Source organism: Mastacembelus armatus, chromosome 3 (assembly GCF_900324485.2).
Source record: "Mastacembelus armatus chromosome 3, fMasArm1.2, whole genome shotgun sequence".
In the NCBI taxonomy this organism is placed as follows: domain Eukaryota; kingdom Metazoa; phylum Chordata; class Actinopteri; order Synbranchiformes; family Mastacembelidae; genus Mastacembelus; species Mastacembelus armatus.
Window position 1 is genome coordinate 14,562,697 of NC_046635.1, and position 25,776 is coordinate 14,588,472.

The window sequence follows — 25,776 nt, forward strand, 5'->3', positions numbered from 1 at the left end:
ATCCAACCTGACAGAACTTGAGAGGATCTGCAAGGAAGAATGGCAGAGGATCCCCAAATCCAGGTGTGAAAAACTTGTTGCATCATTCCCAAGAAGACTCATGGCTGTCCTAGCTCAAAAGGGTGCTTCTACTCAATACTGAGCACAGGGTCTGAATATTTATGACCATATGATATTTCAGTTTTTCTTTTTTAATAAATTTGCAAAAATTTCTACATTTCAGTTTTTTTCTGTCAAGATGGGGTGCTGAGTGTACATTAATGAGAAATAAAATGAACTTTTTTGATTTTGGCAAATGGCTGCAATGACACAAAGAGTGAAAAATTTAAAGGGGTCTGAATACTTTCCATGCCCACTGTATACAATGAGTTATGAACTGGTCTTTATATCCTGTTCCTGTATTTCTGCTTTGATTGCTAAATATGTAACATGTTTGACCAGACCTATACAGAGCATCGCTGTCAGACTATGGTATGATATGGAAGTTGTGCTATTGTTTAGCTGGTATTCATGCTTGGGGTTAATGCATATAACTATGGGAAGTTTTGTTTGTCATTTATTATGTTGCTGAACTATTGACCCTGGTTAGTTACTAACTTTGTCATGTGTTTAAACTTTGCTGGGTGGAAAAAGAAATTATGTTCCCATCTTTGAAAAACACTTAAAACTTGTCTGTGAAGATTCAGTCATCCAGAGGAAGCTATCTATAGGTTGAGTCATGGCAACTGGACTTTGTTTTTAGGTTGAAACCACCCATCCAAGCTGCTTTGTCAGTCAGTCAAGTCAGTAAGACTGATAAAGCCACTTGGATGGGTGGTGAAATGTTTTATAAAAATATAGCTACTTTAGATGGCATAGCCCTGGCCTCCAGCACTACTGTGAAAAACCCTGGAGTTAATTTTGACCAGGATATGTCTTGTAATTCACACATAATACAAATCTCTAGAACTGCCTTCTTTCACTTGCACAATACTGCAAAAATTAGGAACATCCTCTCTCAAAATGATGCAGAAAAACTTTTTGTCACTTCAAGGCTAGATTACTGTAACTCATTACTATCAGGATGTCCCAGTAACTCCATAAAAAGCCTCCAGTTAACCCAAAATGCTGCAGCCAGAGTCCTGACAGGACTAGCAAGAGAGATCATATTTCTCCTATACCAGCTTCTCTTCATTGGCTCCCTGTAAAATCCTCACATAGAAATTCCTTCATGATCAAGCTCTTTCATACCTTAAAGAATAAAGTTACGTTAAAACCAACACCATTGTTTTTCTTGTGAAATTCCCAATAAGTTTGATGTGTCACATGACCCTCTTCCTATTGAAAAAACAAAAGTTGGATCCAAGATGGCCGACTTCCAAATGGCCACCATGGTCACCACCCATCTTGAAAAGTTTGCTCCCTCACATATACTAATGTGCCACAAACAGGACGTTAATATCAACAACCATTCCCATTTTATTAAGGTGTATCCATATAAATGGCCCACCCTGTGTGTATGTGTAGGCTATATATATATATATATATATATATATATATACATATAGCCTACACACCTAGCCTAGCCTACCTCATCACAAATGAGCGATATAAATACTGGAGTCATACCGGCTCGGACGTCGCCCGGGTCAACAAGGTCCGCGTCAGGTGCTAGGGGACCAGGGCAACCTACTGGAACAAGACACTCGTGGACGAGGGCTGATAACAGAGAACTGTTGCACTGCTACTACATGAGTAACCCCAGCGATAGGGGCTACATGAAGAGGATGTGGGACCTATGGAAACTCCGAAACCCACCATCCACACTAGGGCCAAAGCATCTAGTAGCTCAGTGTTCCAACATCCGCAAACGGCAGCTGCTATCACAACTAGAGATTGAAGAAATACAACACAAATGCTACGGCAAGGGGGAGCCAGGAAGCCAGGTCAGGGGGGAAACAACAAAACCCCCACCCGAGATTGGGTACCAAGTCCCAATGACAAGCCCCGACACGCTCAACACAAGAGCAGCTGACCTGAGAGTGAAGATCATATGCAAGATGGACACCTGGAACCTCCGCAGCCGGTTACCAAGACTAAGTGAAGTACTCTCTGAAAGTCTACTAGGAGATGTGAATGCAGCATTACAAACAATCCCCACTGTGACCATCACCGAGACCAACAAGCTGATATACACCACGGCAACAGTGATCCTTGAGATGCTTGGCCAAAAAATACATTCCACCCCCAAGGAGAAGTACCCTGCATGGAGAAGGAGGTTAGAGGCAAAAATAAGGGCAACACGGAGAGAAGTTAGCCAACTGTCAGAACTGCAGAGAAGGGGGATGAATTTGGGTAAGAAATACAGCAGGCTGTCCATACCTGAGACCCTGGAGACTGCCAAACAACGACTCACAGCCCTGGCCACACGCCTGAAGAGGTACACCAGAGAAATAGAAGCATGGAGAACAAACAGGATGTTCTCCACCGAACCATCCAAGGTGTACTCTCAGTGGGAGGGCAGTAACACAAGGGCCGACCCACCAAGGCTGGAGACTGAACAATACTGGAAAAACATATGGGAGAGGGAGGCATCACATAACACCAATGCCCAGTGGCTGGCAGACCTGAGAGCAGACCACAGCAACCTCCCTGAACAGGAACCAGTAACCATCGCAACGGCAGATATCCAAGAAAGGGTCTCAAACATGAAGAGCTGGACAGCACCGGGGCCTGACATGATCCACACCTACTGGCTAAAGAAGCTAACTGCCCTCCATGAGCGCCTGGCAGCTCAAATGAACCAGCTGCTAATGGATGGGACTCACCCAGAGTGGCTAACTCAAGGCAGGACAGTCCTGATCCTAAAGGACACCCAAAAGGGAGCAGTCCCATCCAACTACCGTCCGATAACCTGCCTCTGCACAACATGGAAGCTCCTGTCGGGCATCATAGCGGCTAAGATGAGTAGGCACATGGCTCAATACATGAGCGGGGCCCAGAAAGGAATGGGTAAGGACACCAGGGGAGCAAAACACCAACTACTGGTGGATACAGCGGTTGCTCGAGACTGTAAGACCAGGCAGACCAACCTGTGCACCACCTGGATTGACTACAAGAAAGCCTACGACTCAATGCCTCACACATGGATCCTGGAATGCCTGGACCTGTACAACATCAATAGGACCCTAAGAACCTTCATAAGGAACTCAATGGGACTGTGGAAAACAACCCGAGTAGCCAACCTCAAGCCAATAGCACAAGTCTCCATCAGTGCAGCATCTACCAAGGAGATGCTCTGTCCCCGCTGCTGTTCTGCATAGGCCTGAACCCCCTCAGCCAGATCATCACTAAGACTGGCTTCGGATACCGACTGCGAAATGGGGCAACCATCAGCCACCTCCTGTACATGGATGACATCAAGCTGTATGCCAGGACTGAGCGAGACATAGACTCACTGATCCACACCACCAGGATATACAGCAACGACATTGGAATGTCATTCGGATGGACAAGTGTGGTAGAATGATAACATGCTACAAGTACCTTGGAATCCCACAGGCAAATGGGAACCAGGAAGAAGCCGCAAGGAAAGCAGCCACAGCCAAATACCTACAGAGAGTAAGGCAAGTCCTAAGAAGTCAGCTGAATGGGAAGAACAAGGTCTAAGCCATCAACACCTACGCCCTCCCGGTCATCAGATACCCCGCTGGCATAATAAGCTGGCCAAAAGAGGACATAGAAGCCACTGATGTCAAGACAAGGAAGCTCTTCACAATACATGGAGGACTTCACCCCAAATCCAGCATCCTGAGACTGTACGCTAAGAGGAAGGAAGGAGGCCGGGGACTGGTGAGCGTCAGAACCACCATCCAAGATGAAACAACCAAGATCCATGAGTACATCAGGAAGATGGCCCCAAGCGATGGAATACTTAGTGAATATCTCAGGCAACAGAAGCCCGATGCAGAGGAAGAAGAGCAAGAACCATCATGGCAGGACAAACCCCTGCACGGCATGTACCACCGACAGATACAAGAAGTGGCTGATATCGAAAAGTCCTACCGGTGGCTGGAAAAAGCTGGACTGAAAGACAGCACAGAGGCACTGATCGTAGCGGCACAAGAACAGCCCCTGAGCACAAGATCGATAGAGGCCGGGGTCTACCACACCAGGCAGGACCCCAGGTGCAGGCTGTGCAAAGATGCTCCTGAGACAATCCAGCACATAACAGCAGGTTGTAAGATGCTAGCAGGCAGAGCGTACATGGAACGCCATAGCCAAGTGGCCGGCGTAGTGTACAGGAACATCTGTGCCGAGTATGGGCTGGAGGTCCCAAGGTCAAAATGGGACACGCCTCCAAAGGTGAGGAAGAATGACCGAGCTAAGATCCTGTGGGACTTCCAGATACAGACCGACAAACAGGTGATGGCTAACCAACCGGACATAGTAGTGGTAGACAAACAACAGAAGAAAGCCGTAGTGGTAGATGTAGTGATCCCAAGTGACAGCAACATCAGAAAGAAGGAACACGAGAAGCTGGAGAAATACCAAGGGCTTAAAGAAGAGCTAGAAAGGATGTGGAAGGCAACAGTGGTCCCCGTGGTAATCGGCACCCTCGGGGCTGTGACCCCCAAACTGGGAGAGTGGCTCCAACAGATCCCAGGAACAACATCAGAGATCTCAGTCCAGAAGAGTGCAGTACTAGGAACAGCTAAGATACTGCGAAGAACCCTCAAACTCCCAGGCCTCTGGTAGAGGACCCGAGATTGAGGAAGACACACACCACCCATAGGGGTGAGATGGGAATTTTTATATATATATATATATATATATATATATATATATATATATAAATACACATACATGCATATATTATTAGTACCATATTATCACAGTGCAAAGCTGCAGGAAATGGAAGTTCCCGCAGAAATGGTGGAGTGGATCACAGACTACCTCACTGGGCAGCCACAGTTTGTTTGCTTAGATGGCTGCGTATCTGATGTGGTGATGAGCAGCACCGGTGCACCCCAAGGAACTGTACTGGCACCATGCCTGTTTACACTCTACACCTCAGGCTTCCGCTACAACTCAGAAACCTGTCACTTCCAGAAGTTCTCTGATGACTCCTCAATCGTTGGATGCATCAATAATGATAATGATGAAGAGTACAGACACTTGATAAAAAGCTTTGTTGATTGGTGTAACAACAACTTCCTAAACCTCAATATCAACAACACTAGAGAACTGGTGGTGGACTTTAGGAGGAGCAGGAAGACCCCAGTCCCTGTCTCCATTCTTGGAGAGCAAGTAGAGATTATCGACTCATACAAATATCTTGGAGTCCACATTAACAACAAACTGGACTGGTCAAACAATACAAATGCACTCTTCAAGAAGGGACAGAGCAGACTGTTCTTCCTCAGGAGACTTTGTTCCTTTGGTGTGTGCAACAAGCTACTGAAGTTGTTCTATCAGTCTGTAGTAGCAAGTGCACTGTTCTGCAGTTGTGTGCTGGGGAGGTGGCATCAAGGCTGGTGAGGCCAACAGACTAAATAAGTTGATCAGAAAGGCAAAATCTGTTGTTGGACTGGAACTGGATAGTCTGGAGGCTGTGGCAGAGAGGAGGATGGTGGACAAAAACATCTCCATACTGGACAATCTTGCCCACCCACTTCATCTTAAAGGCCAAGAGATTCAGAAAGTCTTTTGTGTCCACAGCCATAAGACTCTATAATTCCACCATATAAACAATAACACACACACACACACACACACACACACACAAACTCAAAAACAAAAAAAAACTGCTGTAACAATGGAATTTCCCCTTATGGATTAATAAAGTACTCTTCATCTTCTATTATCCCAATAGAGCACGTTGTTCTCAGAGTCTACTTGTGGTTCCCAGAGTTTCCAAAAGTAGAATGGGACGCAAAGCCTTTAGCTATCAAGCTCCTCTCATGTGGAACCAGGTCCAAATCTGGGTTCAGGTGACACACTATGTACTTTTAAGGTTAGACTTAAAACCTTCCTTTTTGACAAAGCTTATAGCTAATTCCTGTGTTTAAAGTTTCACTTAAAAATACTCTTTCATATTACATGTTTATGTATTTTGTATGCCTTTTAAAGAATTCTTCTTGTATATCACTAATATACATTTTAGTCCCATATGACAAATTTTTATTGTTTCAAAATTCATAATGAATCTACCTTGAAAATACCCATGTAAAGGATGTTAATTATACATGACAAATTGGCAGAAATTATGAACAAAGAGTGGTAGTTTGAACCTTCTTTCTCTAAACTGCACCACCTGATATGATGTATGTAGAGGGTGAAGTAGAACTTGGCTATTTGTTGCTGATAGTGGTTATTTAGTGGTCATGTTCTAGTGGAGTTATCTGGTGTTTTTTTCGTTGGTTTTTGTAATTTTCTCTTATACTTAATACCATTACTTGCGGGATATCTCCAACCATAATTTAACTACTTGTTCAACCAGGCTGAACAACATTAGCTATAGCTTAAATCACCAGGACACCTGCCCTGTTCATCATTCATTCTCCTGACACCATAGCTCAGTTTCTCTCCTGTGCCCATTGTTTCCTATTCTTGGCTGCCCATGCTCTCTGTCATTTGTGACATGCTCAAAATTATATAGTTGTGGTCCGTCGTATATATATTTGTAAAAAGACATTTTCAAGTTCATCCGTTTCATGGTCCATTGTTAATGATTGTTCAGACGCTAGCTTGTTTAACCCATGTTATGTCATAGTTTCTTGATGCAGATGTGAAACTTTACTCATACCGCTAATCCAGTGAATATGAAATGACCTTTTTCACCAAAATCATAAATACAACGATTTTTCCTATGCTCTGATGAAATACAGTGGTGTGAAAAAGTGTTTGCCCCCTCTGTTAAAACATAACATAACATGAGTTCAATTCCTCTAGCCACACCCAGGCCTGATTACTGCCACACCTGTTCACAATCAAGAAATCACTTAAATAGGACCTGCCTGACAAAGTGAAGTAGACCAAAAGATCCTCAAAAGCTAGACATCATGCCGAGATCCAAAGAAATTCAAAAACAAATGAGAAAGAAAGTAATTGAGATCTATCAGTCTGGAAAAAGTGATAAAGCCATTTCTAAAGCTTTGGGACTGCAGCGAACCACAGTGAGAGCCATTATCTACAAAATGGCGAAAACATGGAACAGTGGAGAACCTTCCCAGGAGTGGCCGGCCAACCAAAATTACCCCAAGAGCGCAGCGACGATTCATCCAAGAGGTCACAAAAGACCCCACAACATCCAAAGAACTGCAGGCCTCACTTGCTTCAGTTAAGGTCACTGTTCATGACTCCACCATAAGAAAGAGACTGGGCAAAAATGGTCTGCATGGCAGAGTTCCAAGACGAAAACCGCTGCTGAGCAAGAAGAACATAAAGGCTCGTTTCAGTTTTGCCAGAAAACATCTTGATGATCCCCAAGACTTATGGGAAAATTCTCTGTGAACTGACGAGACAAAAGTTGAACTTTATGGAAGGTGTGTGTCCCATTACGTCTGGCGTAAAAGTAACACTGCATTTCAGAAAAAGAACATCACACCAACAGTAAAATATGGTGGCGGTAGTGTGATGGTCTGGGGCTGTTTTGCTGCTTCAGGACCTGGAAGACTTGCTGTGATAAATGGAACCATGAATTCTGCTGTCTACCAAAAAATCCTAAAGGAGAATGTCTGTTCTGCCATCTGTTTGTGACCTCAAGCTGAAGTGAACTTGGGTTCTGCAGCAGGACAATCCTCTGAATGGCTGCAGAAAAACAGAATGAAGACTTCGGAGTGGCCTAGTCAAAGTCCTGACCTGAATCCTGCTGTGGCAGGACCTTAAAAAGGCGGTTCATGCTCCAAAACCCTCCAATGTGGCTGAATTACAATTCTGCAAAGATGAGTGGGCCAAAATTCCTTCACAGCGCTGGAACAGACTCATAGCAAGTTATCGCAAATGCTTGATTGCAGTTGTTGCTGCTAAGGGTGGCCCAACCAGTTATTAGGTTTAGGGGGCAAACACTTTTTCACACAGGGCCATGTAGTTTTAGATTTTGTTTTCACATTAGTACTAGTAGAACTGTGTGGTTTTGAATGTACCAAAACAACATGTAGGCTACTTTAGAAGTTACACAGTGCCAAGTACTCCTCATTCCCTAAGAGAAAAAAATATATATTTTTGTATATTTTCTAAAAGTATATTGAGTATACTTTTTAAATGTTAAATTTCACTATACTTGATGTTGTGTTAAAGTGAAACCACTTAAGTGGTTTTCTTTTCAAAAGAAAAAATTTTCTTTTCACTTGGGTACTGTGTTTTAATGAAGCCCAGTTAACAATATTTTTGCTGATGAAATTAAAAACATATGGCTGTGACAGCAGCTGTGTGATATCAGATTTGAAATGGGTGTTCCATCCATCCATCCATCCATTTTCTGCCACTTATCCGGGGCCGGGTCAGGGGGAATGGACACTTCCTCCAGCTCTTCCGGGGGGATACTGAGGTATTCTCAGGCCAGTCGAGAAATGTAGTCCCTCCAGCGTGTCCTGGGTCTTCTCCGAGGCCTCCTCCCGGTGGGGCATGCCCGGAACACCCAAGGGAGGTGTCCAGGGGGCATCCAGAACAGATGCCCGAGCCACCTCAGCTGGTTCTTCACAATGTGGAGGACTAACGGTTCAACTCTGAGCTCCTCCCAGGTGACCGAGCTCCTCACCCTATCGCTAAAGGAGCGCCTAGCGACCTTGTGGAGGAAACTCATTTCAGCCGCTTGTATTCCAGATCTTGACCATTGACCCAGAGCTTATGACCATAGGTGAGGGTAGAAACACAGATTAACTGGTAAATCGAGAGCTTTGCCTTTCGACTCAGCTCCTTTTTGCTCATTATTACTAATGAGTGTTCACAAAGATTTTTTAATTCTAGCAAACTGTATATAGTTTTACCATTTTAGTAACTTATAGTGTTGTGCTCCATGTTTAATATATCTTTGAGTGGATACATCAAACCTGGTGTAACAGATTACAATCTGCAGCAGTGCCTGTATTTTTGCGCATCCACAAACAGGCTAATAGGTTTTGCAATGCCTGGTGGCAGAAAAAGGTTGGATTTTTTTTTTTTTTTTTTTTTTTTTAGCCCTGGGTGCAGGATTAAAACTACTGCATTCCTGACACAAAGCTGCTGCCAGGGCTCTGCAAACATACTGCGGTAAAAAAAGTGCGACACTTTGAATTGCTACATCTGTATCTAAAGCACTTACAGAGATGTACAGTGCAGAGGCATAAGTCCATAACTCTGTGTTAATATATGTGTTTATGACCTTTGCAGACAGGTAGGGGGCTGCTCCACTGTCCGTTGAGACGGCACTGAGCACGATTGTTTCCACTCAGGACGTAACCTCTGTTGCAGGTGAAGTTGACAACATCATTGAGGTTGAACTCGCTCCCATTGGTGCGTCCGTTGGCTGGGTTGCCTGGGTGTCCACAAGTGATTGCTGAAGAAGCATTGAGAATTATGATGAGAAATTGGAAGAGTGGAAAAAGTATTATCTGCAGCATTGCACTACAGAGACGGTCACTGAGAAAACAATTTAAGCCTACAGCCTATGATATGTAATTTCTTTGATAATTCTTATGGGTTTACTTTATATATAAACATCTTTTTACAGTACAGTAGCTTTTCTTATTTAACAAAAGAGCAGTAAATCATAATGCACTACAGAAATGCTACAATGGTTTTTGGCATCATAAATTACTTACGAACGCAGACAGGTGTTGTTCCAGACCACCGATGGTCTTGCTGGCAGATTCTGACTGATGTGCCGATTAGGCGATATCCTAACATGCACTGGTACACCACTGTGTCACGGTAACTAGAACCATCTCCACTAATGTGGCCATTTACTATAGGATCTGGAGAGTCACAGTGACCAGCTAGAAGAGACAGATCAACAGAGATTAATGTACTGTAATGAAAATCAACTTAAACCCACTTTCTTCTTGCACTTTAAAGTCGTTGGTACTTGTTTAATATTAAAACACCTGCTCTATAGCTAATTGTCTCCACAGTTAGACCACTAAACTGGCAACTGAAGTCATTAGTGGCGGATAGGTCTGCTAAATTGAGCGTTCTATACGTGGCCTTGAAATACCATTCAGTATTGTTCAAAATAATAGCAGTACAATGTGACTAACCACTTTTTAATCAAAGTAGCTGTTCTTCTGAACAATGTCTTGAACGACCCATTTTCCTCAGGCTTTCAAATGCATGTTCAACAAGTGCTGGCTTCATCCTTAAATAGGGGCCACCTGATTTACACCTGCTTTTTCACAAAATTGATGACCTCACTGATTGAATGCCACACTGCTATTTTTTTGAACACACCCCTTTCAACTAATTGCCCAATTGCACAGCCTTAAGAGCGTGCATATCATGAATGCTGGGTCTTGTTTGGTTTATGAGAATCTACTGCACCTACTGGTAACTTGTTTGCCATGTAGCAATAAAAAATATACTAAAAACCTGGATTATTCTGGTTAGTCACATTGTACTGCTATTATTTTGAACAATACTGTATCTTTTCATTATTTCTTGAATCTTTACACATCTTGAGATCTACAGTAAGATGTGAAGAATCACTGATACGTATTCATTACTAACCCAGGGGCAGACTACCCGAGTGAGAAATAAAAAAAATTTTTTTCATACTTAAATTATACTTTTAGCTTACAAAGTGTCCTAAACATTTTACAAAGTGTCTTTGTGCTTGTGTTGAAACAGTAAAAGTACACAAGAAGCTTGAGAAATACCAAGGCTAAAAGAAGAGCTAGAAAAGGTGTGGAAGGTGAATGAATCTGATGAATGATTTTTCAGTTCCAACCCTAAGCCAGTGTATTTACAGTCTGTATTGACAAATGCAATATAGTGTAAGTGGCATAAAACAAAAACATATTTACAGTGTTTTAATTGTAATTTAGTGACTTCATATTTAAACCTTTCTTACATCAACAATTAACTTCTTTTACCTTTTAGAATAATAAAGTAAAGCTGAATGTGCCTTGATTTATACACTGATTGCATAAAACGTGTATCCAAGAGGCTTCTTATTCATGCATGGGACTCCAAGGCTGAATTACTGGAGTAGAATGTGCATGTACAATCAGGATTAATGATCTCTGGTCAGTGCTTACTGAAGGTCTAATGTATTAAGTAATAACGTATCTCAGCAGTAGATCATTTGAGTTACTGAGGCATGTGAGCACTTTATCTTAATAGTGCTAGTCTAATTTCCATTGACCTTACCTAGACACCTGTAGCAACTCTATGTAGTACATGTATAAACTGTTTCTCTTCACAACTTTAATAATTTAGTCTTTACAAAAAGCACTTGACACACAGGTTAGCCCATTGTACATCAGATTTGGAGTTTAAAGAAATACCTCTTCTCATGGTAGAAAACTTTTCATCATATCATATTTGTTATTATATTCTGAACACTGTCCTTTGAATTGGCATTAAACTTTCAAAATGACTGGTGTTATATTGTGTATTAAATTATGTTGTTATTATTATGAAAATACAGCCCCTTAAGTCTGACTGTTGATACTAGGCACTAATCGGATCATATTTTATACAAAATGCAAGATGAAATCGAAGATAATTCTCAACAAATATGCTCTTTCTTCTGTTATTAAGTTACACCATTCAACCTGTTGAATTTACTTTCATTATTGATTAGCCTGTTCAATATTTTATTCTAAAGACAGGCCACAATGCGATAAACATCTTATCACATTTAATGGATCTTACCTAGACATCTAGTTTCTATGCCACTCCACAGCCCGTCAGCGCCGCACTCTCTGACATGTGACCCCACCAGTGTGTAACCATGGTTGCACATAAAGATTGCAGTTGCTCCAAAGGTGGTCAGTGTCCCCAGTTTAGTCCCAAAAGGTGGAGAAGGGAGTTCACCACAAGAAATGACTAAATAACAATACAAATTATAAGATCAATGTCACAAAAAAGATAATAGAAATTAGACATGACATAATATTATGGGGCTACTGACACCTATATTTTCTGCATTATGTCTGGAAATGAAGTGGTCTGGATTCCCACAATATGAGTAAATATCCTAAATGTACTTGCATAGTTCTATTTTGACATTTTGTACATGCATATATACTATGTAAAGTTCAGTCACATCTTGGGCCTTTAATGATCAATATATATACATATTCTATATGATTCTCTGTGGTGTTGGTCTCCGGGTAAGCGAATCACTTTTGTCTTGCAAGCGTGTCGTGTTCTATGTGTTGTACAGTTCGTCTACAGACTAGCAACAGACTAGCTATAGTTTAACACACTTAAAAACTAACTAAACTCTAAACAATTCATTAACTGCTACATTCCAGTACTAGTCAAGTACTTTTCTATTTTGACCGGTATTTATTGCTATTTCCTGACTTAGCGCTCGTTAGCCTACCGGTTAGCTTAGCTAGCTAGTTAGCTTAGCTAACATGGCCTCTCCCTCTCTCTCTCTTTCTTGCTCGGTGTGCCACATGTTCAGTTATTCCTCTGCCTCCATTAGCGATAATGATACCTGTAATAAGTGTAAGGTTCTGTTAGCCTTGGAGGCGAGGATCGCTGATTTGGAAGCGCGGCTCCGCACCTTCGAACAAAAGCCAGCTAGCCTAGCCCCGTTAGCTGGTGTGGAGCCACCGAGCCCAGCGTCTGTTAGCAGTCCAAGGGCAGCTCCGGAGCAGCCCGGAGAATTAGAATGGGTGACGGTCCGACGGAAACGTACTCCTAAGCAGAAGCCCACGGCTCATCACCTGCCTGTTCACGTTTCTAATAGATTTTCCCCGCTCAGCGACACACCCGCTGAGAAACCGACTCTGATAATTGGCGATTCCATAGTCAGGAACGTGAAAACAGAGACACCAGCGACCATAGTCAAATGTATTCCTGGGGCCAGAGCGGGCGACATCGAATCAAATCTGCAGCTGCTGGCTAAGGCTAATCGTAAATATGGAAAAATTGTTATTCACGTCGGCAGCAATGACACCCGATTACGCCAATCGGAGGTCACTAAAATTAATGTTGAGTCGGTGTGTAACTTTGCTAAACTAATGTCGGAATCCGTAGTTTTCTCTGGACCCCTCCCCAATCTGACCAGCGATGACATGTTTAGCCGCATGTCGTCGTTCCGTCGCTGGCTGTCTAGGTGGTGTCCAGCAAACGATGTGGGCTTCATAGACAATTGGGCCACTTTCTGGGGAAAACCCGGTCTGGTAGCGAGAGATGGCATCCATCCCACTTTGAATGGTGCAGCTCTCATCTCTAGAAATTTGGCCGAGTTTATTAGCCGACCTAAAGCCTGACAATCCAGAGTGGGGACCGGGATGCAGAGACTCAGCCTAAAACGCCTGTCTGCAGTTTACTTAGAGCTGCCGCCCCCCTCAAACCACATAGAGACTGTGTCTGCCCCTCGAACATATAAATCAAATAAATCAGAAGTTAACAGAAGACGAGTTATTCATAAAAACTTAATAAAAAATTAAGACCACTCCTCTTATTGAACAGAAAAACAGAACTGTCAAATGTGGATTAATAAATATTAGGTCTCTTTCATCTAAATCTCTGTTAGTAAATGATTTGATAACTGATCACCAAATTGACCTACTTTATCTTACTGAAACCTGGTTACAGCAGGATGAATATGTCAGTCTGAATGAATCAACCCCCCCCAGTCATAAAAATTATCATGTTCCTTGAAGCACAGGTCGAGGTGGAGGAGTAGCTGCAATCTTCCACTCAAACTTATTATTAAACTTTCATCCTCAGAACAGTTATAACTCATTTGAGAGCCTCACTCTCAGTCTCTCGCATCCAAACTGGAAAACACAAAAACCAGTTCTACTTGTCATTGTGTACCGTCCACCTGTCCCTTACTCAGAGTTTTTAACTGAATTCCCTGACTTTCTGTCTGATTTAGTGCTTAGATCAGATAAAGTCATTATAGTGGGAGATTTTAACATTCATGTAGATGTTGAAAATAACAGCCTCAGCATTGCATTTAATTCTATATTAGATTCAATTGGTTTCATTCAAAACGTTAATAAACCCACCCACTGTTTCAATCACACCCTTGATCTTGTTCTGACCTATGGTATCGAAATTGAACATCTAATAGTTTTTCCCCCAAATCCTGTTTTGTCAGATCATTCTTTAATGACTTTTGAATTTAAAATGATGGATCATGCAGCGTTTGGAAGAAAATTCCACTACAGCAGATGTTTATCCGACAACACTGTTAAGAAAATAAATTTAAGAAAATGATTCCATCTTTATTTACATCTATGCCAAGTATAAACATAGTGGAGGGCAGTTGCTTCAATCCCACTCCCTACCAAATTGATCATGTTGTTGACAGCGCTGTAACCTCACTGCGTGAAACGCTTGATTCTGTAGCCCCTCTGAAAAAGAAGTTAGTGAATCAGAGAAGACTAGCCCCATGGTATAATTTACATATTCGTACCTTAAAGCAGGCATCACGAAGGCTGAAAAGGAAGTGGTGTTCCACAAACTTAGAGGAAATTTTTCTAGCCTAGAAAAACAGTCTGCTAACATATAAAAAAGCTCTCCGTAAAGCCAGAACTGCATACTATTCATCACTAATCGAGGAAAATAAGAACAATCCCAGGTTTCTTTTCAGCACTGTAGCCAGGCTGACAAAAAGTCACAGCTCTGTTGAGCCTAGTGTTCCCTTAGCTCTCAGCAGTGATGAATTTATGAGTTTCTTAACAAATAAAATCACAACTATTACAGATAAAATTCAGCAGATGCTTCCTATACCTGCAATAAATGAATCTTCTACTACAGTAGCTCTTGAATCATCTGTAGGACCTCTCTGAATTTACATCAGTAGTTGCTTCATCGAAATCATCAACGTGTCTCTTAGACCCCATCCCAACTAGACTGCTTAAAGACACCCTGCCATTAATGAACTCATCTTTATTAGACTTGGTAAATTTATCTCTAGTATCAGGCTACGTACCTTTAAGACTGCAATAATCAAACCTTTACTCAAAAAGCCTAGTCTTGATCCAGGAGTTTTGGCTAATTATAGACCAATATCCAACCTGCCATTTATTTCTAAAATCCTAGAAAAAGCTGTTGCTAAGCAGCTATCAGACCACTTACACAGGAATGAACTATTTGAAGATTTTCAATCAGGATTTAGAGCACATCATAGTACAGAAACAGCACTGTGAAAAGTTACCAACGATCTTCTCTTAGCCTCAGATAATGGACTTGTTTCTATACTTGTCCTCCTAGACCTTAGTGCTGCATTCGACACCATTGACCACAACATCTTATTACAGAGACTGGAGCATGTGACTGGTATCAGAGGAACAGCGTTAAAGTGGTTCCAATCCTATTTATCGGACAGATTCCAGTTTGTTCATGTTCATGATGAACCTTCCACACGAACAAAAGTTAGTTATGGAGTTCCACAAGGCTCTGTGCTAGGACCGATTTTGTTCACCCTGTACATGCTTCCTTTAGGATATGTCATTAGGAAGCACTCTATTAATTACCACTGCTATGCAGATGACACTCAGTTATATCTATCTATTAAACCTGTTAACACAAACCAGTTAACCAGACTTCAAGCTTGTCTAAGTGACATAAAGGCCTGGATGACCAGTAACTTTTTACTTTTAAACTCAGAGAAAACAGAAGTCATTATATTTGGGCCAAAAAATCTCAGAAATAACTTTTCTAAAATTATAGCTATTCTAGATGGCATAACCCTGGCCTCCAGCACTACTGTAAAAAACCTTGGAGTTATTTTTGACCAGGACATATCCTTTAACTCACACATAAAACAAATCTCTAGAACTGCATTCTTTCACCTGCGCAACATTTCCAAAATTAGGAGCTTCCTGTCTCAAAATGATGCAGAAAAACTAGTCCATGCATTTGTTACCTCAAGGCTGGATTACTGTAACTCATTACTATCTGGATGTCCCAATATCTCCATAAAAAGCCTCCAATTAATCCAGAATGCCGCAGCCAGAGTCCTGAGAGGAACTAGCAAGAGAGATCATATTTCTCCTATATTGGCTTCTCTTCATTGGCTCCCTGTAAAATATAGAATAGAATTTAAACTCCTTCTTCTCACATACAAATCCCTTCATAATCAAGCTCCTTCATACCTTAAAGACCTCATAGTACCATATTATCCCAATAGAGCACTTCGCTCTCAGAGTGCAGGTCTACTTGTGGTTCCCAGAGTTTCCAAAAGCAGACTGGGAGGCAGAGCCTTTAGTTATGAAGCTCCTCTCCTGTGGAACCAGCTCCCAGCCTGCGTTCAGGAGGCAGACACTCTCTGTACTTTTAAGGCTAGACTTAAAACCTTCCTCTTTGACAAAGCATATAGTTAGGGCTGGCTGAACCATCCCTTAGTTATGCTGCGATAGGCCTAGATTGCCCGAGGACCAACGGTATACTGAGCTCCCCTACCCTATACCCCCCCACCTACCTCACATGTATATTCCACCATTGAATGTCACTAACCTTGTGCTCTCTCTCTCCCCTAGTTTGTGCTCTCTCCCTCTCTCTGTTCTCTCTGTACCTTCTGCAGGTGTCCCTGGTCCTGGAGCTGTATATCGCTGATGTGCAGTTACTGGTCCCACCAACCTGCAGTGTCTTATTGCTGTTTCTTTTCTCTCTGCTCTATCCACTCACCCCAACTGGTCGAGGCAGATGGCCGCCTAAACTGAGCCTGGTTCTGCTGGAGGTTTTTTCTTCCGTTAAAGGGAGTTTTTCCTCTCCACTGTCGCCAAGTGCTTGCTCATAAGGGAATTGTTGGGTTTTTAGTTTTAGTTTTTGTAAAGTGCCTTGAGATGATTTATATTGTGATTTGGCGCTATACAAATAAAATTGAATTGAATTGAATTGAATATGACTACAGGTCCATTTATCAATATTTATTTAGTCCTTACTTGTGTATTGTCGTCTTTATTTTAGTTACTGAGACTTTTGAACATTTTTATGAACACTAATGGTATAGTCATTACAGTATGTCTCTTGGTGTTCTGTAGAAACATACGGAGTGACTGTAACGAAGACCCTCGGAGACAGGAACAAGGAACATGTTTAAGGTTTTTATTTGGGTACTCACAATACAGCAGGAAACGAGGAAACAAGAATGGTGTGTCCATGGAAGTGTTACTGAGATCCGACAGTGACTCGGAGTGAGGGAAGTGCCTTTATACAAGAGGGAGAGTGCAGAGGAGGTGCAGGTGAGTGACTTGGGAACAGGTGAGACGAATAGTGGTGATTGCCAGGGGGGAAACCTGGCAGAACCGTAACAGTACCCCCCTCTGCACGGCCAACTCCTGGGGGCCGAACCCCCCTCCTGAGGACAGGGGACCGTGGAGACTGGGGACAGGGAACAGAGGAGACAGGGAACAGAGGAGACTGGAGATTGGGGAGAGAGGAGACTGGGGACAGAGGAGAGAGGAGACTGGAGACAGAGGAGACTGGAGACTGGGGACAGAGGAGACTGGAGACAGGGAACTGGGGACAGAGGAGACCGGAGACTGGGGACAGAGGAGACCGGAGACTGGGAACTGGGGACAGAGGAGACTGGAGACTGGAGAGGCAGCAGTTCTGGAGACCGTGGCAATGGCCGTTGCCGCTGTGGAGGCGACGGCTCCGTGGGCCGCGGTAGAGGCAGCTGCCGCTGTGGAGGCGGAGACTCGGGATGCTCTGACGGTGGCGGCGGCTCCGGAGACTGCGGCAGCGGCAGTCGCAGCTGCGGTGGCGGTGGTTCCGGAGACTGCGGCAGCGGCAATGGCAGCTGCGGTGGCGGTGGTTCCAGAGACTGCGGCAGCGGCAATGGCAGCTGCGGTGGCGGCGGCTCCGGAGACCGCAGCAGCGGCAATGGCGGTTGCGGTGGCGGCGGCTCCGGGGACACTGGCAGCGGCGGCAGCTCGGGGGACTCTGAAGGCGCCAGCTCGGGGGGCTCTGATGGCGGTCGCGGCAACGGTGACTCGGGGATCTCAGGTTTCTGCCGCAGGGGCGGCGAAGCTCTGGGAACGTTGGAGACGGCGACTGCTGGAGAGGCCCTGGAGACGGCGGCGGCTGGAGAGACCCTGGCGACGGCGGCGGCTGGAGAGACCCTGGCCCGGGCGGCTGGAGAGACCCTGGCTCGGACCGCATCTGCTGCAGAGGCGGTGGTTCCAGAGGCCGCAGCAGCGGCTGTGGCAGCTCCGGAGTTGGCGGTTCCAGAGACCGAGGCAGCGGAGGTTGCAGCTGCGCAGGCGGAGACCGATGGAGACCGCAGCAATGGCTCTGACTCTGGCGGCCGAGGAGGCTCTGGCTCTGACTCTGGCAGCTGAGGAGGATTCGGGAACACTGAGGGCAGAAACCCTCAGTGCCAGAAACCTGAGCAGGTCATATAAGGCCCACAGTGTAATCTGTTTCCAAAGGCTGTGTTCACATTGCACCTAAAAACTTTGGATTTGTGTATTCTGTAGTACATGATGTAGTACTTGAGCAGATGTGCCAGAGTTCTGAGGTGAGTAGCTGAACATCCGGAAGCCTCTCCTCAGTGCAAGACACATGAAAGATTTGCACACGTGATTTGCACACGTGATTTGCTGGGTAAGCAAATCACTTTTGTCTTGCAGGCGTGTCGTGTTGTGTGTGTTGTGTGGTTCGTCTGCAGACTGGCGGCAGACTAGCTGTGGTTTGGCACACCTGGGAACCGGCTAGACTTTGAACGGTTCACTGGCTGCTGCATTCCGGTGCTGGTCGGGTACCTTTCTGTTTTGACCGGTGTTGGCAGGCGAGGCAGCCGTGACGAGGGAGACGACCGGGGAGAGGGAGACAGCCGTGGCCACGACTCGGGAAGCTCCCTAGGCTCAGCCGGGTGCTGCTGCTGCTGGACTGGCGGCAGTGTAGGTGTGTCCGGCAACTCTGGGAGCAGAGGTGGGTCCGGCAACTCTGGGAGCAGAGGCGGGTCAGGCAGCTCTGGGAGCAGAGGCGGGTCCGGCAGCTCTGGGAGCAGAGGCGGGTTCGGCAACTCTGGGAGCAGAGGCGGGTCCGGGGGCAGCTGTAGGGACTCCGGAGGAGACAACTGGCGAGACGGTACAGGAGGCGGCGACCGGCGGGGCGGCACTGGAGGCGGCGACTGGCGAGGCGGCACTGGAGATTCAGGTATCTGCAGGGGTACTGGAAAGCGTGGTACTGGAAACTGTGGCGCTGGAGAGGGTGGTAGCTGTGGGGGCGTGAGAGGAATCCTGGCAGCGGAGACTTCGTTAGGGGACGGCGACTCTCGGGCTGGTCCTTTACGACGGAGGAGATTCCGTCACTGCAGGTCAGGTGGCCGTCCTCCGAACCTCCTTGCCAGACGGGTACCGCGGAAGGAGTTTCGGTGGGAATCCCCAATGAGGAGGTCCGTCCAAAAAAGGTCCCAGTCCTCATTGCCGAGGCCCTCCCCGTCTGAATAGCAAAGGTGATCCCCTAGTTCTAATCGGTGCCGCGGAAATTCTGGATCCACGGGATACTCCGGCTCCTCGGGATACTCCGGCTCCTCGGGATAAATCGGCTCCTCGGGATACTCCGGCTCCTCGGGATACATCGGCTCCTCGGGATACATCGGTTCCTCGGGATACATCGGTTCCTCGGAATACATCGGCTCCTCGGAATACTCCAGAAACCGGGAAGAAGGGAGAACGGGTGCGTCGGTGCACGGCGGCTTCAGGGTCCAGGGTCTTGCCTTAAGTTCTTGCCAGATGGCACGTGCGTAGCTGTGGCTGAGAAGGCCGGGAAAGTGGCCGCGGCGACGGCCGGGGACGTGGCTGCGGAGAGGGCCAGGGAGATTCCGGCTTCGGAAAGGAGTCCGGAGAACTCCTCCTGTTTGTTCGGTGTGGGTCGGATCTTCTGTAACGAACACCCTCGGAGACAGGAACAAGGAACATGTTTAAGGTTTTTATTTGGGTACTCAATACAGCAGGAAACGAGGAAACAGGAATGGTGTGTCCATGGAAGTGTTACTGACATCCGACAGTGATTCGGAGTGAGGGAAGTGCCTTTATTCAAGAGGGAGAGTGCAGAGGAGGTGTAAGTGAGTGACTTGGGAACAGGTGAGATGAATAGTGGTGATTGCCAGGGGGGAAACCTGGCAGAACCGTAACAGTGACATGTTTTCTTAACTTTTTTTCCATTAAATGTGAATAACCCAAATGCACCTTTGTAAATTAGGGATGATGTCATTAACCTGGGATTAGCACTATATTGTGCATATATTATATTTTTAATCCTCTCAAGTGTATATATGTAATGTTTCTTGAAGAACTGGTATAGAGCCCAAGTCCAGAAAACTACAGTTCTTTATTTCAAAACGACTGACAGGGATAAATGAAACTCAGGCAGGCTTGGACAGGAACAAGTTCAAAACAAAACTCAAGCGTGTGGCAAACTCAAAACCTAGTAAACAAAGTCTCAGCTAACAAACTCAGTTCAACTCAATATTCTGGCAGAGAACAAAGGAACATGGCAGATATATATAGATGTCTAACAGAAGGGACAATCAAACACTAATCATAGTAATCAATATAAAGCTATCTGGACCCTAAGCCAGGTGGGACGGGAAAACAGAAACCAAAATAAAAGTCCCACACTGGAAACACAAAACACCAGGCCATGACAACATATTTCACTTTTTCACTGGTATGTCATATATTATGTAATGCTAAGAAATCCAGTGGCCTATTTTCAAATAATTTTTAAAGTCACAATGTTTTGTTACAGCTTTCTTTGATGAAATAAGGTGTAAAGGCACATTGCACAGTAACATTATTTAAAATTTTGACTTCCACAATTGGCAAATTTAGGAAATATAGGCTGTAATCTGTTTAAAAATAGTTACAGAGCTCTGAAAACAACATGGAGTGATTAGATGCTTAGGCATTTTAAATCACACATCCAGGTAACTAGTTTAAAAAAGGTAGTAAGGGGAATAGATGAATAGATGAACACATGAACACACACACACACACACACACCAAAATAAAGTACTGTAACTCCTGTAACTCAATCTCACTGTGTCCCTTCACCACCACCAATTACTACCATTTCTGGACTTGTGGGAGCCAGTATTATACACAGCCATGCTTCCACTTCCACTTCCACCATCCTAAAAGAACATGTTTACTTGGCACAAAAGGAGCTAACTCTATTAAAGGAATAACTCTGAATTCTTAATTTTTTTGCTTGTACCGCGGTAGGTACCCTGTTTTTATAACTCATCCATGGCAGGTTGTGGCAGCAACTGCAATGCAGTCTTATTCTTTTGATAGTCTTTCGAAAGCATATATTTCCTGCTCACACGTGTGTATGGATATGTGTGTGTGCATCTGTGTGAATTATGAGGTTTCTTTTTATATCCCTTGGTTTATACGGTTCTCAACCCTGTCTGTGAAAGATGTTTAGGCAAGGTGTAACATCAGTGTAAAGCATAAAGGAGTGTGAAGCATTTCATGCATGTGATTATACTCTATGTGGCGATGTGTATGAACGTGTATCCTAGGCTCATATATGGGTCCATGTGTGCAGATTTATAAAGTTATGTGGTGCCAGGTGCCAAGGAATGGGAACCAGAACACAAAACCTAATATCAGAGCAGAGTTCTATTACCTTATTCAGAAGGAAGGTTTTAAGATGACAAAAAATAAGGCTGACAATATTTGTGATTTATTTTGCAGAGTAGTGATGATGTGCATAATTTCTTACTCTTGCATGTAGCTAGATCATCTGACCCCTCCCAGGTCCCATTGGCAAGACAGCGAAGAGTCCGATGGCTCCCACCTAAATAGTATCCTTTTGCACATTCCAGCATTACTATAGAACCAAACTCTCCCAGCTGACCAGAGAGCAGGTGGTAGATCATGTGATCTGACAAGGTGCCCTCAATGTTGGGACAGTGGACTGCTGCAAAATGACATGTAATACAGCTACAATTAAACAGAACATTCATTTAAGATTTTCAAGCTTCATTTCTGTGCATAATCATTAGCTATTTGCAGTAGGAACAGTGATTAAAATCCATGTTTTTCTTAGGGTTTTTTCATCAGAAATTCATGATTACATGAGGAAAAGATGTGGTTTAAAAGCTCTGGAAATAAGTAGTAGGGGGATCTTAATTTAAGCTATATTATAGTGTTATGTTATGTTATATTATATGTTTTTTTTCTGCTCCTGAATTATCTTATAGCTAAAAATACTTACATAGACATCTGGGTTTTGAGGCAGCATTATTCCAGCTGCCATCCTCCAAACATACTGCTGTCATTGGAACACTGGGGTCAAGGTGATAACCATGGTTACAATGGTAGGTGACCTGGCTACCAACTGTGTACTGGTAAGCATGGAAGCTGCCATTGCCCGGTGATTGAGGGACCCCACATGAGATAGCTACCATACCACAAAGAAAGAGAAAAGTGTTTTTGAGGGTGTTCCTCTCAAACCACAAGATTTTAACTCTGGTCAACTTTCAACTGTAAAATTTTACCCTGACAGAAAGGTTGTGGTATATCCCACTGGAAAAGCCCATTGGAGTGGAGGCTGCAGGTGGCATTGCTTGAGCCTACCAAGCGATAACCACGGTTACAAAAATACTGAAGCCTGGTACCTGGACGAAGTTTGGTTTGGTTGACCACACCCCCATTCACTGGAGGATCATTAATGCTACAATAGGCAGCTGGAAACAGAGAGCAACAAAAAAGAAGGCATATCAAATATCATCAATGCCTCTTATGGCCACACAGCATGCAGGGATTGATGATGCATGATTCACAAACCTGTGAATGAATAGCAAACGGAAACAGAGCAGTTAGTCCTAAATGGTTTTGTCTTTCTGAAACTGAGCATAAAGCACAAGTGCTCAAGCAAGAGCACAGCCTAAACATCCAGCAGAACATGCCACAATGGGCCACTTAGCTATTCCTTCCCTTTCTGATGTGGTCACTGCCCCACCTGTTCTTGGCTCATCTCCCTCTTATCTTTACTTTGGTGAAATGACTTTCCCCACTACCGTCAACAAATCATTCTGTTATTTATATTTTCATTTTTACACCTTTCTTTCCAAAAGGTATATTATTCCTCCTGTTGTTATTACTGAATTGCACTGACAATTTTATTGAGTGTGCAATTTTATTGTGAAGTGGCTTTCCTTCCAGTCTGCAGGAACGCAAAGCTATTTACATTACTACATGAAAGAATATTAAAAATTAGAAATCTTTGAAAGAAAGTTGGCCTTTTTCACCTAATCCAACAGCTCTGGAATAAGTCCTCCTTCATGAAGGTGATAATGTTCAGTTTTCATATTTTGTTATACTGGCAGGTGGTTCTAGTCCAACTAATTTATGTCAGTGAGGCTTGGCTAAATAAAAAACAACACTTCTCTGTATAATGCAGTACAGTTCAACAGCGAGTAAACTAGTCTCCAAAATGGTAACACAGTTGAATCAATACCTCTCTGAAAGAGTTTGAACATAAATTGAACATCAAAACTTTCATGAAAAGAAAGGTTTTATTGGAGGACTGTCATGTAGACGCTGTTAGTTTTAGTTAGATGTACCTGCCAACTTAGAATATCATATCATCATTATAGTATTTACTTAAGTTAGCTCCTTCATTCTTACTGTTCTCTGACCTAATGCATCATTGAGTGGTCTGTGGATCCAACCCTTATCCAGAAGAAAGAACAGTAACAGTTTTGACAGAGGTGGGTGGCATGTATATCTAGTCCCACTAGTTTTACAAATAATTAAGAAATTTCCAGGTGGCTTTGTCCTCACATATGATGCACAAATATATTGACATACATATTGTGAATTAATATAACCCAGAAACTAAAATATATCACCTTGTGACTCCCTCTCAAGCACAAACAAAATCAGTGTCATTGTACATTGTATTTTCTATGACTAAGATCGGTGGTCGTCTTATGAGCATAAACATATGATTAAGGGGCATCTGGAAAACCTGAAAAATAATCTGAATCTAAGAAATGGTTACAATATCAGTATTTTCAAGAACCTGCAGAGATAATGCACTCTGAAGCATATTGTCAAAATAACAAATTGGACTTAATAATTATTTACTTCTAATTAGCCCAGATGCACTAAAAAGAATGTTTCCAATTAGAAGTGTTTTCTAAATGTCCATGGCTCAGGCAGTTACATCAATAACACATCAATTGATTTTCATGAAGAGAAAGGTAGAGTATTTGAATCATGCTTTCACATACAACATTTTTTCAACATATCAGGAGGTAGTTAATGATTCTTCTCTCGATAACTGATATTATCATTCTAACTGCAACATGGTTATTGATTATAAGCAGAGTATCACGCAAAAAAAGCAAGATGGTGAATGTACCTGAGTATCTTATCTTGAATCCTCTCTTATTGGTTGCGTGGTCAGTAGACCATCGTAGATACAGCTGATTTGTTTTAGATGTGAAGTTCAGCTGAGATGAATGGTTACCACTCAGAGCGACAAGCAAAGGGCTTTGTCCTGATGATCCTAGAGAGAAAAAAAAGATACTTCAGAACAGTTTACTGTATAAGCTTAAGGTTTTATCTTCACAATAATTTTTGTTTACTGGTCTGTGGGTGTGTGTTAGAGGGAAAAGTAAGCTGTGACAGGGATAAAATCAGACAAATATTAGTTTCTATTTGTGTTACTAAATTCACAATTTCCAATAATCTTATAATATCATATTAGCCTCAGCTGAGACAGAGCTTAACGATATGCTGCTGTTTGAGTCTTGCTGGGTCTGATATAAGCACCCTAAAATAACTTGTTCCTGAAGGACTCTGACTGGAGCATATTGTTTAGCTCCATCTCCGTGACCCTTCATTTGTGTTCAGCTCTGTGAACTGACTAAGCACTAGTCTATTATAAAAAGATTCACCAGTCATCTATGAAGTCCCAATTATTTGTTGGTTGTCTCCAAATAGTCTACATATGTGAAACAATGAAACAACTGCAAAGTTGGCACATGTTAAAATTTTGTTACCTTCAACTAAATGAAGGAAACAACAAATCAGACTCCAAACTCCAACCATAGCAGCCTACTCAGCAATGATCCCACATCAAAGGCAGCAAGAATTTGTTTACGATCAGGGAAGATAAATGCAAATAGCATTCCCCATTCCCTAGCCCACTTATCTTGGCATCTTATCTAACACTAACCCTTAGCCTAACTTCACCATAATTCTTAACCTTCATACATTGCTCTGCAGTTGCGAAACCAGCCTAAACTAAAATTAGTGCACATAACCACAGAAAGACACCCACACACACACACACGCACACATACAATCTTCTTGGGAATCCTGTGGGAAAAAATTCCCAACACTACAAATGAGAATTAAGTGCATCTTATTAACTGTTGTGCTACTTTTCATAAACAAACAAGAGTTGAAGTTGTGCAGCTGTGTACACTGTGTCTATGTGTGACTGTGTGTGTGTGTGTGTGTGTGTGTGTGTGAGAGAGAGAGAGAAAGAGAGAGAAATAGTGTAACTAGATGTAAGCATAGCAAATATAGAGAGGAAAAACTATTTACCATCAAAAATCTCCAGTTCATCAAACTGTTTCTCGCTTTGGAACATTTCTACATAGATATTGATGGTGTAACCTGGGAAACAAGGCAGAATTGTTTACAA

At 43.3% G+C, this 25,776-nt stretch overlaps 1 protein-coding gene across 1 annotated transcript in view; it reads right to left on the reverse strand.

The window, feature by feature from the left end:
* The window catches only part of LOC113138270 (CUB and sushi domain-containing protein 1), a 950,854-nt gene that overhangs the window by 78,023 nt on the left and 847,055 nt on the right, over positions 1-25,776 (reverse strand). Inside the window, exons 50-57 of the mRNA XM_033325108.1 lie at positions 25,677-25,748; positions 24,484-24,630; positions 22,613-22,801; positions 22,330-22,515; positions 21,835-22,032; positions 11,833-12,006; positions 9,783-9,956; positions 9,344-9,517 (exon numbers count right to left, since the gene is read on the reverse strand). Coding sequence (XP_033180999.1) covers positions 9,344-9,517; positions 9,783-9,956; positions 11,833-12,006; positions 21,835-22,032; positions 22,330-22,515; positions 22,613-22,801; positions 24,484-24,630; positions 25,677-25,748 — 1,314 coding nt within the window. The remainder of the gene's footprint in view (positions 1-9,343; positions 9,518-9,782; positions 9,957-11,832; positions 12,007-21,834; positions 22,033-22,329; positions 22,516-22,612; positions 22,802-24,483; positions 24,631-25,676; positions 25,749-25,776) is intronic.